The sequence below is a fragment of the Macaca nemestrina genome, chromosome X (assembly GCF_043159975.1).
Source record: "Macaca nemestrina isolate mMacNem1 chromosome X, mMacNem.hap1, whole genome shotgun sequence".
NCBI classification, from domain to species: domain Eukaryota; kingdom Metazoa; phylum Chordata; class Mammalia; order Primates; family Cercopithecidae; genus Macaca; species Macaca nemestrina.
Window position 1 is genome coordinate 123,031,740 of NC_092145.1, and position 15,847 is coordinate 123,047,586.

The window sequence follows — 15,847 nt, forward strand, 5'->3', positions numbered from 1 at the left end:
ATACTTTGCTTCTAACAACTCTCACCTGCAGGCTTCTTCAGAGCCCTACTTTTGGGCTACAAGGGCAACTTCAGCAGCATGCCAAGAGAGTCGGTAGTACCTGAAAATTTACATACCCCCACAGCCAGCTGGAGCTCATTACTGGTACAAGAGTGTACCTCCAGTCTAGAGTGTAATATACACTCCAGAGCTTCCCTACAAGATGAGACAGAGACTGGAATTTAGCCTAAGATCACACTCTTGCTTCGTTTCCTTCCATTCACTGCTTCCTACTTTCCCCATTCTCATACTGCTTTCTCCTTGGAACACTTCCTTAATAAACAATTCCATATGAATCCACATCTCAAGGTCAACTTTGGGAAACCTGGCCTAAGACCATCATCTGGTTGCTCAGATTTGGGAAAGTGGGAGTCTAACCACTGTTTATCAAACTTGCAACTAATTCTGTTTTCATACCTGACCCACACTCCCACTACCACCAGAGATGCCTAGAACCTCCAATTGCTGAACCTTTCTAGTGTTGAGTTGAGTTCAGGCTATTCTTCCAAACATCTTGTGGTGCAAGCCCAAGATCCTCTTGGAAGTGTGTGCTTTAGTAGAAAAACATGCAGAGGGTTTACCTGACTTAAATCTATAGAAATTAAGAAGTTATATGGTCAGACAAACGTGGGTTCTACTACTTTACTAGCTGTGTGATATTAGGCAAGTTACTAAACCTCTCTAAGTCACAATTTTCTCACCTGTAAAATGAAGAAAATATGCTTATCATAGTGCCTGTCACATAGTAAGTCTTATCCTTTGATTTATTTTCTGGTGGTGATAAGTTTATGGTACTGCTGCCATATGCCCTCACCTAGTTCCCACATTTCAGAGATGTTTGGCCAAGGTTAAGGGTAGTTGTAGGTGCCTGTAATCCTAGCTACTCAGGAAATTTGTTCTCGAAATGTATTCCCCAGACCAGCAGCAGCTGCAGCAGTATCACTGGGAACTTGTTAAAAGTGAAAATTTTCAGGCCCATCTCCAGAAACTTAGGGAGTACAGCCCAGCAATGTGTGTTTTAACAAACCCTCGAGGGATTCTAATGCATGTTCAAGTGTAAGAAACTCTTGTGTCAGAAAAAAAAAAATAGACCCACATGGAGATTAAAGCCAAGACTTAGAACCCAGTTAGTGTGGTATTGAAGATCATAAGCAGAGCTAATCAATACACATGGCACCCCTATCCCCAATTAGGGATAGGGAAAAGTCATAATTATAGCTTTATTATTAGAGTAGTGTAGTTGTTAATATCAAGAGCATTATGTGATAAATGAATATAAATAGGAGCTACGAATGAAAGAGTGAAGTGCAGATTTAAGTTTGTAAAACTGACAGTGAGTCACATAGCTTTATATCACATAGCTTTCAAATACTAATAGAGAAGTCCATTAATGCAAGAAAAAAATACTTTCTGAGCCCAGAAGCTGAAGAAACACTTGAAAGAATCCTTGATTGTATTAACCCTTTTCTGAAACAAGCTAATAAATGTACACGACCTGGAACATTTGCTGAGGAAAACTCATTTGAAGTTGTCACTTTGACAGTGTCACTACTATTGAAATTCCTCTGAAATTCTGAATTAGTGCCATGGAAGCAAATTATCTCTAGAAACAAAGAAGAGAACTTGAGAGCAAAAAATAGCTCATTGAATCCACCACTCAGAATAGGAGGTTGGAGTGGGGAACAGTAAGAAGCAAATATTCCAACATCACCTGTATGGCAATTTACAGTATCTTCAAGCCAATCAGGTGATTTACTCCAAGGAGCACATATCAGAGAGACAGGAAAGCCAATTCTTACAACACTGCAAAGATCCTACAGTTTTTAAAAGAGAAAAGAGCCCTTTCCCTAGAGGAAGTGCAGAGTAATTCACACAAGTCCTTGTTTAGGGGTGATGCCCACCCACTCAATTTCCTTTGACATATAATCTGCCTAAGCAGCTCAGCTTAATCTCCTGCATGGCAGAGCAGAGGGCTTCCCCCCAGCCCTTTATGACCTCTGTGTGAAAATCTCAAAGCTTTGCTGTTGCCATCCGGGACACAGCAGCTCTGAATGCCACCACAGGGAATATTAGACAGACTGGCTGAACATCCAAAAGAATACATATGCTATTTAATCAATGCAGAGTGTTTTAGCACCCTATGCTAAAGCCCAACAATACTCAGAATCAACATCCAGAACACTGGCAGCCACTGTCTCCACCAAGCAGTAGGTTGAAGGAGGGTTTATAGCTGTCAGATAGATTCAAGGAAAAGAAAAGAAAAGAAAAGAAAAAACCACACATACTGATATTTGGAGGAGTACTCCATCTCAGTGAAAATGCAGTTACACTGTCTCATCACCCTATGCTGAAGCCCATCAATACTCAAAATCATGGCTGACATAGGGAATTCTTAGTCTATGCTTGGGAGCATCCTCTGCCAAGCACATTACCACACATTCTCAGTGGCCCGTCATAGCACACCTATGAGGTAGGTGCTGCTTGAATTGCATTTTGTTGGTGAAGAAATTAAGCCTCAGAGATGCTAAATAACTTGCTTAAAATCAATCAGATATTGCAATGGAGTCTGACAATCCCAAGGCTACCTGAATCTGAAAAGACTGTTCTTAACTATCATGCTTTAATGTCTTCATTGAGAGTCCAGCCTATTTCAACAATTGCAATTTGTAATAAATGTGCAATTCTCTTTGCCTCACAGGAAAAAAAAAACATTTTAAAAAGCAAGATTATGTTAATGATATATGCATGAGGACAATACGTCCTTTCTGGTTGGACACTGGATCTCTTTGGCCTTGGATAGCTGTAAAGTCTGTTAGAATGTGTCTCCTTTCCTAAAGTCGTTGTGTGAGTGGGGAGATTCAGCTGGTCCCGACAGTGCTTGCTTTGAGATTGGTGATGCTTTTGTTGCCATAGACACCAGATTTCAACACACCACTGAGCACAGGGAATCCATTCCACGCAAAGCAATGGGGCCAGCAGATGGGCACAGGAACAGCTAACAGCACATAATGCCATGACAAATATTTGTTTTGCCACCTCTCATTTAGATGTTTTTACCAATGAAGTCTGTAAGACTTTGTCTCTCATCTGAAAAACAGTTTCTTTATGACCCAGATAGCCATACTCACACTTTAACAGGCCAAAGTCGTTCATTTCTCTGGTTCGTTGAATGGTTAAGGCTATTCAGAAAGGAAAATCTGATCTTACACAAAACACTCCTTTATTCAGCTTGCAAAAAGAAAGATCAAATACTTCTTGAGAATTCAGTTTGATCAAGTGGCTAGCACCCCAAGAATAATGGGCCTGTTATCTTGGTAGGTTTCCCTAGTAAGTAAAACCATAAAGAAAATAATTAGGAAGCATTTAGTGATGGTGCGTGTGTATCTTATATACACATGCATATATATATATATCTGTGTGCGTGTGTGTGTATAATAAGAACAACTCGTTTTTTTATGAGACAAACTAATCAAGACATGGTACTTGACTGGTGGTCAGAGATGAACTTGTAAAGTTGAATCATGAAGAAAAAGACTTGGACACATCATGAACTGTTGGACCAGTTTACCTAGAGACCATCACCATGTGGGGAAACTACAGAACTGCCCTGTCACTTGGAGGAAATCCATTGCATATTGTGTTGCAGCCAATCACACGACAAACATCATTTACTAAATTAACCAGCAAAAGTGTAATTAGAGAAGAAGTTAGTAAGAAATTAATATAATCTATCATTTTCACATTCAAAGGCCAATACATGTAATAAAATTCCATTAAAACAATATCCTTATAGAGCACTGTGAGTTTAGTTATTGGCAAAATAAATAATTAAGTTCATTTAAAACAAGTTTTACTGTGTTTATTTTTCCATTTACTCTGTAACAAAAAATTATGAACTATGTTCTCTTTAAATAATTATAATACAAATAATAAGTTTGGGTTTTAGTGGAATGTATATTAACAGATGAAAAGATATAAATAAACTGTATCTAAAGCTTTCTACATTATTTTGAGTAGGTCTGTTAAATCATTGTGATTAGAAAATAAAAAGGAAGATGTCTGATCATTTTAAGTTTAAATTAATTTAGAGTTGGAGAGAAGCACTACTTTACATCAAACAGGTAAAATGGAATGACTAAAATAGGCTTGGTATCATGATTATCAGGCTCATGTCTTCTGTTTGGGAATGTCATAATAAGGTGTCTCTTGAATTATCATGAAATAATTTAAAACTGCTGGGATATGGTTTGTTTGGGCCTTTAAAGGAATTCTAAAAACTTGCTGTATACAGTGAAAAATTACACCTATTAGGAAAAAGAAATCCTTGCATTTGCTCTTTCATTCAATAGATGTCAACATATCCCTTAAACCTACAAGGAGATGCACCAGGAAGTGACTCTTTCCTTCAGTATAACCCACAAACCAGAGAGCTGGTATTCTTGCACCTATGGAAGAAGTCATCCTCAGTACAAGAGAAAATGATGAAAAATCACGAAGTTTGCAGGAGCAGTTACATTTGTTGACAGGCAACCCCATAACATTGGGGGGAAAATGTAATTCAGAGTGTTGTGCTCAAGTTTGTTCCATATACCAGCAAGAGCGGCATCACCTGAAGCTCAGTAGAGATGCAGAATCATGAGTCACACTCCAGACTCACTGAGCTAAAAGCTGATTTTTAACAAGATCCCTGGGGTTTGCATGCACATTAAAATATAAGGATCACCAATTGAAATCACAGATTTGGCAACCAGCCTGGGGAAGATGGAACCCCATCTCTGCCACTGACTTGCCGTGTGATCTGGAACAAGTTTCTCAACCTCTCTGTGCCTCAGTTTCCCTACTGGATATGATCGAGATAATAACGGTGCCCATGTTATAAGGTTGTTGGTAGTATTAAGTGACATCTATGTAGAATCTCAAAAAGTGAAACTCATAGAAGGTGAGAGTAGAATGGTAATTGCCAGAAGCTGGAGGTGGGTGGGGAGAGATGGGGAGGGAAAGGGGAGAAGTTGGTAAAAGGGTATGAAGTTTTAATTACACAGGAGGAATAAGTTTCAATGATCTTCTGCTGTAGTTAATAATAATGTATTCTATACTTCAAAGTTGCTAAAAGTGGATTTTAAATGTTCTCACCACAAAGAAATGATAATAAGTATGTCAGGTGATGGAGATGTTAATTAGCCTGATTTGCTCATTCCACAATGTACACATGTATCAAAACATCACATTGTACCCCATAAATACATACAATGATTAGGAATTAAAAATAAAAAAATTTTAACAAACAAAATTACACAGGTACATTTTGAAAAGTGACATAATACATGAAAAAAACTTACAATAGTGTGTGGAAATAAGTGATCAATCATTGTTAATCCTTATTACATCAGGACATTTTAGCACTCACTGGGTTCTGGGTCATGGATAACAAAGGGTCTAAGCTGTAGCCCATAGAAGTGCCTGCTTCCTGGTGGATCTGTAATCAGCCAATTAGGAATTGGACCCAGCCTACAAAAATCCAGCTTGCCCAACCCTGCCGTCATTTCAAGCCACACTTCAGGGTTTACTTAGGCGTATGCAACACACACCTGCCTAAAAAATGGGAACCGCTCAAATCCAAAGACTGAATGAAATTCCTCACACGCATTTTGTTTGGTAAAAGTTGAAAGAAACAATAAGGGGACTCAGTTTCTACCCTGGAAATCTCCATCCTAATTTTCTACTTGTCAGTTTGGCATATACTAAAAATTCTGATGAAACCCAGTGAGAACACAGGTACTCCCAAATGCTGGTGGAGGGAATAGAAATTGGTAGAACAAGGGCCGGGCGCGGTGGCTCAAGCCTGTAATCCCAGCACTTTGGGAGGCCGAGACGGGCGGATCACGAGGTCAGGAGATCGAGACCATCCTGGCTAACTCGGTGAAACCCCGTCTCTACTAAAAAAATACAAAAAAACTAGCCGGGCGAGATGGCGGGCGCCTGTAGTCCCAGCTACTTGGGGGGCTGAGGCAGGAGAATGGCGTGAACCCAGGAGGCGGAGCTTGCAGTGAGCTGAGATCCGGCCACTGCACTCCAGCCTGGGCCACAGAGCCAGACTCCGTCTCAAAAAAAAAAAAAGAAAAAAAAAAAAAAAAAAACAAATTGGTAGAACATTTTTGGAGGGCAACTATCAAATAAAAAATATATGTCAATTTTGACCCAGCAATTGTGTTTTAAAAATTTACCCTACATAGATACTTGCAAAAGTTGGTAAAAATACATATATGAAAAGATATATATACACACACATATATTACATGTATACATTATATATATATATGCATTTTACAGCAATCCTCTTTTATCCAAGGTTTTGCTTTCTGTGGTTTCAGTTACCAGCAGACATCCGGGGTCCAAAAATACTATGTGGAAAATTCCAGAAATAAACAATTCATAAGTTTTAAATTTCATGCCATTCTGAGTAGTGTGATAAAATTTGGGGACATCCTGCTCCTTCCCACCTGGGACATGAATCATCCCTTTTTCCAGCATATCCACTCTGTAAACCGCCTGCCCCTTGGTCACTTAGTAGGTGTCTCTAGGAGTCTTGGGTATCAGATCAGAAAAGCAGTATATATAGCATTTGGTACTATCCATGGTTCCAGGCATCCACTGGCGGTCTTGGAACATATCCCTGGCAGATACAGCAGGACTACTGTATATGTATATGCATGTATATTATTTATGGCACTATTTGTGATAGCAAAAAAAGGAGAAAAAACTGGAATCAACCTAATGTCCATCAATAAGGGTTAAATTATAGTATAACTATTAAACCAGTATAAAGAATGTTACATCTCTGTATACAATATGCAAAGATGTCCAATGTACATTAAGCAAGAAAGCAAGTTGCATAATATATGTATAATATGATAATTTGTATAAGTGGATAAAATACAGGTATTTTACGGAATAGACTTCTAAAAAATTTTTTTAAATGTTAACTTTTAAAACAAATTTTTTTTTTTTTTTTTGGAGATGGAGTCTCACTCTGTCACCCAGGCTGGAGTATAGTGGTGCAGTCTCGGCTCACTGCAACCTCCGCCTCCCAGGTTCAACCAATTCTCCTGCCTCAGTCTCCTGAGTAGCTAGGATTACAGGCACCTACCACATGCCCAGCTAATTTTTGTATTTTTAGTAGAGACAGGGTTTCACTATGTTGTCCAGGCTGGTCTCGAACTCCTGACCTCATGTGATCTGCCCACCTCGGCCTCCCAAAGTGCTGGGATTAGAGGCATGAGCCACCGTGCCAGGCCTAAAACAAATTTTAAACAATTTAAAGACTCATTTTGTTTTATATCTTTGGTGAGAGAAATACTTTTTAAGAAAAGGTAGGAAAAATGCAGTTGCTGCCATAAAATATATTCCCCAAACTTTACTAGTTTAAATCTTGATTAACAGTTAATATCTTAGCTTTTATTTAATTGGCAGCTAGCTGACAGCAAAAACAAGATGCCTTACAGGTGTCATGACACATGGAGATGACGTGGAAAAGGCAAGAGAAACACCAAAGGGAGGAAAAGCGAACGGATAAAGGAGGTCACAAGACAGACCTTGCCAAGGGACGCCAAAGGGCAGATGCTTTGGTAACCAACAAACAACCATTTCCTTCTCCCTGTTTTCGTGTCGGTACCTGTCAATGATAGAGGTTAAAAATAAAAACACCGGCCTTCCCAGCCTCCCTGAAACTAGAACTGGCTAATGACCAAGCGCTGCGCAATGAGTCAGAAGGGAAATTCTTCTAGGATAGAATGTTCTACATGACTTTAGAAAAAGATGCAGGGGAAAAAAAGCCTCAGACCTTTCCTCACTACTGCAGTTAGGGGAACACAATGTTTGCAATGACAGCAGCCATGTTACAACATTGAAAGGTGAAACAGCTCAAACACTGAGAACAGCAGAGAAAACAGCTGGAAAGAGCTTGGATTTGGATAACTCTCCTGAGTTGCTGAAACAATCCTGGAGTGGCCTAGTTTTCCACTTCCACATAATAAATGTTCTCATTATTTAGATGACTTTTTATTAGACATTTTGTTATTTACAGCTAAAAGCATTGCCCCTTATACAGCTGCCAACCACCTGCCTTAGAAATGAGCCAAAGACCCAATTAACAACTTTGCAGTAATTTGCTGCTGTTGTTGTTGTTGTTTTCAAATCACAGCAGGAAGATAGGTACGTCATATTGAGTATCATTTTCTATCTGATATTCAGAATTACCTTAGGTTTTCTGTTAGTAGTAGCGAAAAAGGCTACCATTGATTCCATTTAGCAGCTACTATGTGCCAAGCACTGTGCTAGGTACTTTATCTAGGACTGGTCATCACAGCAACTTCCAAACCAGTCTCCTTTGGCTGGGGAAATAAAATCACATCTACATGTTTCCCGCCTTACTTAAACAACTTAGCATTTCCTTACAAATGTAAACCACAAACCACTAGTTGTTCTTGTGACTTTGTCACCTATAGAAATCACAGATATATGCATGCCACGCTGCAGCTGTGGAAGGTATCTCAAAATATCATTGACTCTCATCACTGTTTCAAAAGTATCATAATCATTAGACCTGCCGTAAAATCTTATTTAATGTGTTAGTAAAGGAGCACATACGCTACTGCTCACACATTTTAAAAATGTTTTGGTAACGGGGCTGCAATATACTTGACTTACTTTGTAATTCTGTGTGTTTTCTTTTATGCATTTAAAAATATTATCCTAAGAAGAGGTCCTATAGGTTTCACCAGACTGACAAGGAGTCCTTGGCACAAAAGGGGTTTACACAACCATAACCAGTCCCGCTTGTTATCATTCTTAATATTGTCAATCCACTCTTAATACAGAAAACTGGGGTCATCTTTCTAAAAGGTAAGTTAGATCAAGATATTTCCTCCTTTAAACACAAAACAAATGCAGACTCCTAACTTTGACTAACTTGAGCCTCCAGGATCTGGTTTTACCCTGCTCATGTCTCCTTCCATGGTTTCAAACTCCTCTATGCCCTGCTCTCTGTCTCCTCCAGCCATGCTAGCCTCCTTCTATTTCTTTGAAATGTCCAAGTCATTTCCTACCTTAGGGGCTCTTGCCCTCTGCCTGGAATGCCTGTTCTTAGCGCAGCCACTTGGTTCCCATGCTCTAGTGATAAGCCAGGACGTTGCCTCCACAGAGAAGCTTTCCTACCAAACAGCAGCCCTCCCCTTTCCCACCTGTCCTCAATTAGTTCCTGATTACATCCTTAAGAGCACTTAACTAAAAGGACTGATGTTATTTTTTTCTTCACCAACAGACTTGTATTTTTTGTTCACTACTGAATCGAAGCATCTAGTAAGTTGCCTCACACCATGTAGAAACCTGACGTTCACGGAATGAATGAATGAAAACCAGAACGAGTCAACGAAGAAGCTCTTATTAATCAATTTACAGGTGAGGAAATTAAGGCTCAACGATGTTAAAATATTTTTCCAAGATCATTCAGTGGCAGAGTTATTATTTTAACTGAGATCCCAGGTCTCCCCATAATCCCTCTGCCATTGTCCGCTCCATTTCCACCAATCAGTGGAAAGTCGAATGGACCCAATATAAGTTTATCTGGCATGATTTCTTGAGACTTCAATGCCCCGTTGCTCAAGGATATCTGCCTAAGAAATCCTTGGAGCTATTCCAGGAAGGCCAAGTTAAGTGAAAATACAGGCCAAGTTAAGTGAAAATACATGTGTATGTATCTTGCCACATATATATACATTTTTTTCTTATATCTGAACCTTGTAAACATAAATACAAACAATAAAATCAAATCAAAAGAAAAGAACCTAGAAAAGGGTAAACTAAGGAAGAAACAAATTAGATAAACCCAGGAGAAACGTCTACACATAAATACAGATCTGCTAAGGTACTGTATGCTAGCTTATAGGGACCACAATTCTAGCCATACACTCCCTAGTAGCCAACACAAAGTGACAAACAGAATCAGTTACATGACATATTTTGAAGATTTTTACAATTCAATCAATTGCCAGGAGTCACACAACTATTACTGTCTCTGCAATCTGAGAGCAATTCCTCTTGTGGGTCTTTAGAGTGAAAGGTAGGATATAGTAATCAGCATTCTAAACTACAGACGTTTTAAATAAACCTATCAAGCTTCATAGAATGATGTCTTACAGTATGCCTTAATAGAGGTGGCAGTTATAATGCTAAAATCTAAGCAGCACAGTATTGCCTTGCTATTCAAAGCATGCTCTATGGACCCGCAATATCAGCATCACCCAGGAACTTGCAGCTCTATAAGATCTGCAGGTGATTTCTAAGCACATTAAAGTTTAATAAGCACTGCTTTATTGGTTGAGCTTAAGCCAAGAAAAATAATGGAAAGAAACTATAATTCATTCATTCATTCATTTAACAAATATTTACTGAAACTTTGGCAGTGGGAAAAGATTTCTTTAGACATGACACCAAAACTACCATCATAAAGGAAAATATTGATAAATGGGACACCACTAAAACTGAGTGATATTTGCAAACACACACAAAGCTGGGTATCTAAAAATGTGCCAGGCAGTCTTGGCAATGAACATCAATGAAACCAAAAATGTCTACCCTTATGGAGCTTACATTCTAATTGGCAAAGACATAAATAAACAATTTAAGTAAAACAAATCACTAAAGGGGGATAAGTTGAGGATCGGGTTGCAATTTTAAATAGGGTAGTCAGGAAAGGCCTCAGCGAGGAAGTAAAGACCTATACAAGGCCAGACACAGTGGCTCATGACTGTCATCCCAGCACTTTAAGAGACTGAGGCGGGCAGATCACTTGAGCCCAGGAGTTCCAGAACAGCATAGGCAATATAGTAAAACTCTGTCTCTACAAAAAATACAAAAAATTAGCCGGGTGTGGTGGCGCATGCCTGTGGTGTCACCTACTTGGGAGGCTGAGGTAGGAGGATCACCTGAGCCCAGGAGGTCGAGGCTACAGTAAGCCATGGTTGCACCACTGCACTGCAGCCTGGGTGACAGACTGAGACCCTGTCTCAAAAAAAAAAAATATTTTTATGTGTGTGTGTATATATATACACACATACACACCTATACAAGGTCAGAAATCTAGCTATAAATACTTAGAGGGAGTGTTCCAAGTAGAAAGAACCGTAAGAACAAACAGTCTGAGACAGGAAAGTAACTAAAACAGTAACACGGCCAGTGTGGTTGAAGCAGAATGAGCAAGGAGTAGAGTAGGTGTGTAGGAGGCTAGATCATGTGGGGCCTTCTCAGCTATTTTTAAGAATCGTAACTTTAACTGTGAGATGACAAGCCACTGGAGAAAAAGTAATAGGGAGCCACTGCAGTATGCTGAGCAGGGAAACAACATGATGAAAAGTGTCTTTTGAAATATTTGTTTCTTAGGGGTAGATGGAACGGCTCGAGTGGGAGATTCTAGCTCAAAGTATATTGCACCAGTCCCAATATATGGTGATTCATTCATTCAACTCTTTATTAGGTGGCAAAGATGTGCCAAGTAATGTGGGGAGGATCTAAATTAGAGTGTTAACTGAGGGAACTGCCAGAGGAATGTGAATATAAATGACATCGGAGGGGAAGAAACCCAGGTCATACTGACAGATTATTTATAAAGAAATGACACAAATTCGCAATTCAATTTAATCAAGGTTTATGGATCACCTACTGAGGGCAAAGTCCTGTGCTGGCTAGGACTTGCGGGTTGGGGATGGTGTGTAAAACTTGTACTTTCCCCTCAAAGGGCTTCCAGCCTGGCGTGCTTAGCCCCTGCCCTACACCTTTCAAGCCAGAAAGTCTTGAATTGCCACAGCTGCAGCTGGCACTGGAACTAACTGGTTTGCTCAGGTTAAGAGCTGGGCTTTTTTTTTTTTTTTTTTTTCCCTTATCCTTGAAGCTTGTTCCATCTCCTGGGAGCAGGGGCCAAAGCACCTCAACTCGATTAGCACAAAAAAAAAAAATAGATCTGGTTTGGCAGGAGGGCAGAAGAGAGGTCTTAATAAATGTCTTTGTGGCTCAGTGTTGCAGATTGGCCCAAACCACCAGTTTTTGGGCAGAGTCCTTCTGGTCTGCTTCCACCTGTGTGACCTGGTGGTCACACACTCTTCCCACTCCATTCTGGAGAAAAGGCCTCAAGGCATGGAAAGGGGAAGAGGCAAGATTAAGGAAAACAATTGGAAAAAAATTTTTGAAAATCGCCTGCTGCCAGACTACAAGGTGAGGGGAGCAGATGCAAATGCATGCAAATAATATGTAAATATCTCTGTGGCCTGCTAAAAGGTTTTCTACAACTGGAAGGGCATTTGAATAACTGCTGGCAGCAACAGTGACTCAGAAGCAGAGTAAACGATTTCAAGACAACTTTGTAACATAGATCTTTTCTGCCCAGCTAACACAGTGCACTTTCTTTAGTCATCTTTTTTCTCACTTGAATCAACCTCACCTGCTATTAAAAAAAAAACCTGTCCGCCTCTGTAGAGGTGATCTAAGTTAATTACTCTTTTAAAACACTATATACCTTTAACTTTTCTTCAAACGCCTTTCTCACCTAAATAAAGCCAAGTTAAATGTGTCACTTCCTCCCTAGAACAATACCTGGCTCCAGTGGATTATGAATGAAAGTGCCTCTCTCTCAGTTCTAGTCACTATGATCCTTCAGAGTTTTGTTCTTTTTCCTACTCCACAGTAACTGGCATATTCTCTTCTAATAACCACATGCTGATTTCAAAGTGAGTCCAGGAAAAAATACGTATGTGAAAACCAATTCACTTTTAGGAGCCACTGTAAAGTTATTCATCAAGAAAAGCTGCCTGTCAAGAAAGCTGTGGTCTTGCCCATCCTAAGCAAATATGTTTAAGTGAAATAATGCACATGCAACCACAATGGGGTACATTTCCGGGTACATTTCCGTCTACCTTTATGTATTTTTAAAGGGGACACTCCTATCAGATATGCATTTAATAAGAGCCATGGGTTGAACTGAATAGTAAGCAAGACAGTAAACACATCAGACCCACGGCTGAGTAGTTATTCTTGGTTACAGACCCAGGGCTCCAGAAGCAACTTACCTCCACATCGGCCCCGAAAAGTTCCATTACTTTCTAGCACTCTAACATTCGAGGATGCCTCAGCTTTTGACAGCAGAGTCAAAGGAAAGGAAATCTCCTCCATTTCTGAGGTTTTCATCTTACTTGAAAGGGCCACACTGTCATCCCCCAGAAAGCTAACAGGCATCTGAAGTGATGCCACGTTCAGCGTAAAAACACGGACAAAGCGCAGAGACGCCGAATCTCAACAAATGAGAGACTGAAAAAGACAGGAAAGAAGACGGACAAAAGCAGGAGACAGACCTCAAGAGACTGACGAAATGCTAGCACCACACGAAGAGTAACAAAGAGATGGAGAGCAACCCGGGGCAGTGCTGCCGGAGCCAAGGAGTCCGGGGAAGGGAGGCCGGGCAAGCGGCGAGCGCCCTCCCGCGGCCGGGGCTACCTCTTACCTCCTGGGCGAGTTTCTGCTTGAGCACCAGCGCGGCACACAGGTAGCCTGCGCGGCCCACGAACAGCTCGTCGGAGCCGCACTCCAGGAAGGAGACCGGCGCGCAGACGGCACACAGAGCCCGGAACTTGCCCAGCGGCTGCACGTAGTCGGACCGGCCCAGGGCGTGGTACACGAGCGTGGCCACGGCGTACACGCCCGCGCCCCCGAGCAGGAAGGCAGCGCGGGTGTCGGCGTCCGGCTCGCCCCACTCCTCAGCGCGGGCGCACGCGTCGATGAGGCGCTTAGCCGAGCGCAGATAGCGTTCCCGGGCGGTGGAGAAGAGCGGGCTCTGCGAGACGTGGTAGAGCATGTAGGCCACTCCGGCCACGCCGCCATAAAGCCCCCCTTGGCAGCCGCTAGCCCCGGCCGTCGCCCCTCGGGCCTCCGCGTCGCCCCCGAGTGGGGGAAGCTCCTGGAGGATGCGCTCGATGGTGGCGGTGACCAAGGGCGCCACCGCCTCCTCACACTGGCCCGCCAGCAGGCTGCCCTGGTAGTCATCGAAGCGATTGGCGAAGCAGCGCTTGGTGTCCATGCTGTTACCCGTGCCCGCTAGTGCGGAGCTGAGGACCGCTTGAAGTCGTGCCCTGCAGCCCCGCACACCACCTCCGGCTCTCTGAGGCACTCGGATGGCGGTGTATGCGGCGGGGAAGGAGCGAGAAGGATGAGACGGGAGGTGACAAGAGGAGGCGGGCAAGGAGCGGATGGCCAAGTGGGGCGCCGGGCTGCCGCGAGGCTCCCGAGTGGCCCGGGCGATCCCGGGGATGCGTATCGTGCGCTCCCCTCTCAGAGGCCCCGCCCTCGCCGAACCCGCCCCCTCCTGCGCCGCCGCAGCTCGGCTGCCTCTCCAAGGGGCCGAGGTGATATCTGGCAGGACCCACGCGGGGCCCGCGCCACTCCTCCCGCTCCGCCCCCGGCTCCTCCCCTCCTGGCGGAAGGCCGAGGACGTGCGGGACACTGATCTGGGACTCTGGGACTCAGCATAGACACACCTGGCGGTAGAGGTGACAGTCTCCAGTCCTTTGTATACTCAAAGTGTGGTCCTTGGGTTAGAAGCATCAACATCACCCAGGAGCATGTTAAAAACGCAGCATCTCAGGCTTCGCTCCAGACCTATTGAATCCAAATCTGAATATTCAGCAAGATCCCCAGGTGATTCGCGTGCACATTAAAGTTTGAGGAGCCACTGAATTAGGCTAGAGTACCAAGACAGAAGTACCAAGAGTACCAAGACAAAACTAGGCGCCTTCTTTGACGTTTGTATTTCATCTTGGTCGCTTCGGAGTTCTCATTATGAATGTTTCAATCCCAAAGGCTGGGGTATTTGAGCACATCACGTTTAATGCATTAAAACGGTGAAATACCCCATACGGGAACTTTTTTCCCAGTTTTGGTTTTTGTATTGTTTTCTTCGAGTATACAGGAGTAAAAACTCAAAGAACCACACCAGGTTAAGGCAAGGAAGGGGCACTCCCCTCCTGCCATGCGTGCATAGTAAAAGCTCAATACATATCTTGAAGTCATTAACTAGTTAATATTAGGATAAACGCTCTGTGATAATTTAATTAGGCTTTTTATCTCCCCCTTCCCTCCCTTCTTTCCCATGTTTGTTCTCTTCTGCTTTCTTCCCAAGGGTATTATGGAGGTTCTCCTATATGTCCTGAAACCTGAAACCGGGAAATAGATGGATGAATAAGAGGGGCATGATCCTAGACCTCTTGGAGCTTACAATTCAGTAGGAAAAAAGAGAAAATGAACAATTACAAAAGCTAGTGGCCTTTCTTGTGCTCAGCTGTTTGAAATAATTCTGCCTTTCCCAAAGTGTTGACCCTTGAAGACTAAAGAGGTCACGTTTCCCAGAAGTATTTGTATTTTGACAGGGACTATGCAAGACACAAAGGAGTAAGTGGCTCATAGAACAGTTTCTGATACTTTGTGGGGAGAGTAACTATTCCACTTACTTGAAAGGCCAGTTTGGACGCAATTTTTTTTTTTCCTCAGAAGTATTAAATGTCACCATGATTGGGAAGCAGAAATTAAATACCCTGCCCCTCCACCCTTACTTAATGTAGTCTGGGAAAGAACCTTAGTTTGCCAACATGACTGCCAGGAGGGACACATCCACATAGTTCAACGACAGTATGGCCATTGTCCCCCTTTGATGCTGCCAAAACGGATTTATTTTTAATAATAATAATAATAATAAACGTCCACTTTTAGGCAG

General features: G+C 42.1%; 1 protein-coding gene across 2 annotated transcripts in view; it reads right to left on the reverse strand.

Annotated features, from left to right (window-relative positions):
* LOC105463249 (LanC like family member 3) overlaps positions 1-14,416 on the reverse strand; it is a 103,460-nt gene extending 89,044 nt beyond the window's left edge. The window contains exon 1 of one of the 2 annotated variants that reach the window (XM_011710264.2): positions 13,586-14,415. In XM_011710264.2, coding sequence (XP_011708566.2) covers positions 13,586-14,158 — 573 coding nt within the window. In that variant the 5' untranslated portion in view covers positions 14,159-14,415. Of the gene's footprint in view, positions 1-13,585 lie in introns of both variants that reach the window. The other variant, XM_071089094.1, reaches the window with a different exon arrangement.
* Positions 14,417-15,847: the final 1,431 nt, after the last annotated feature.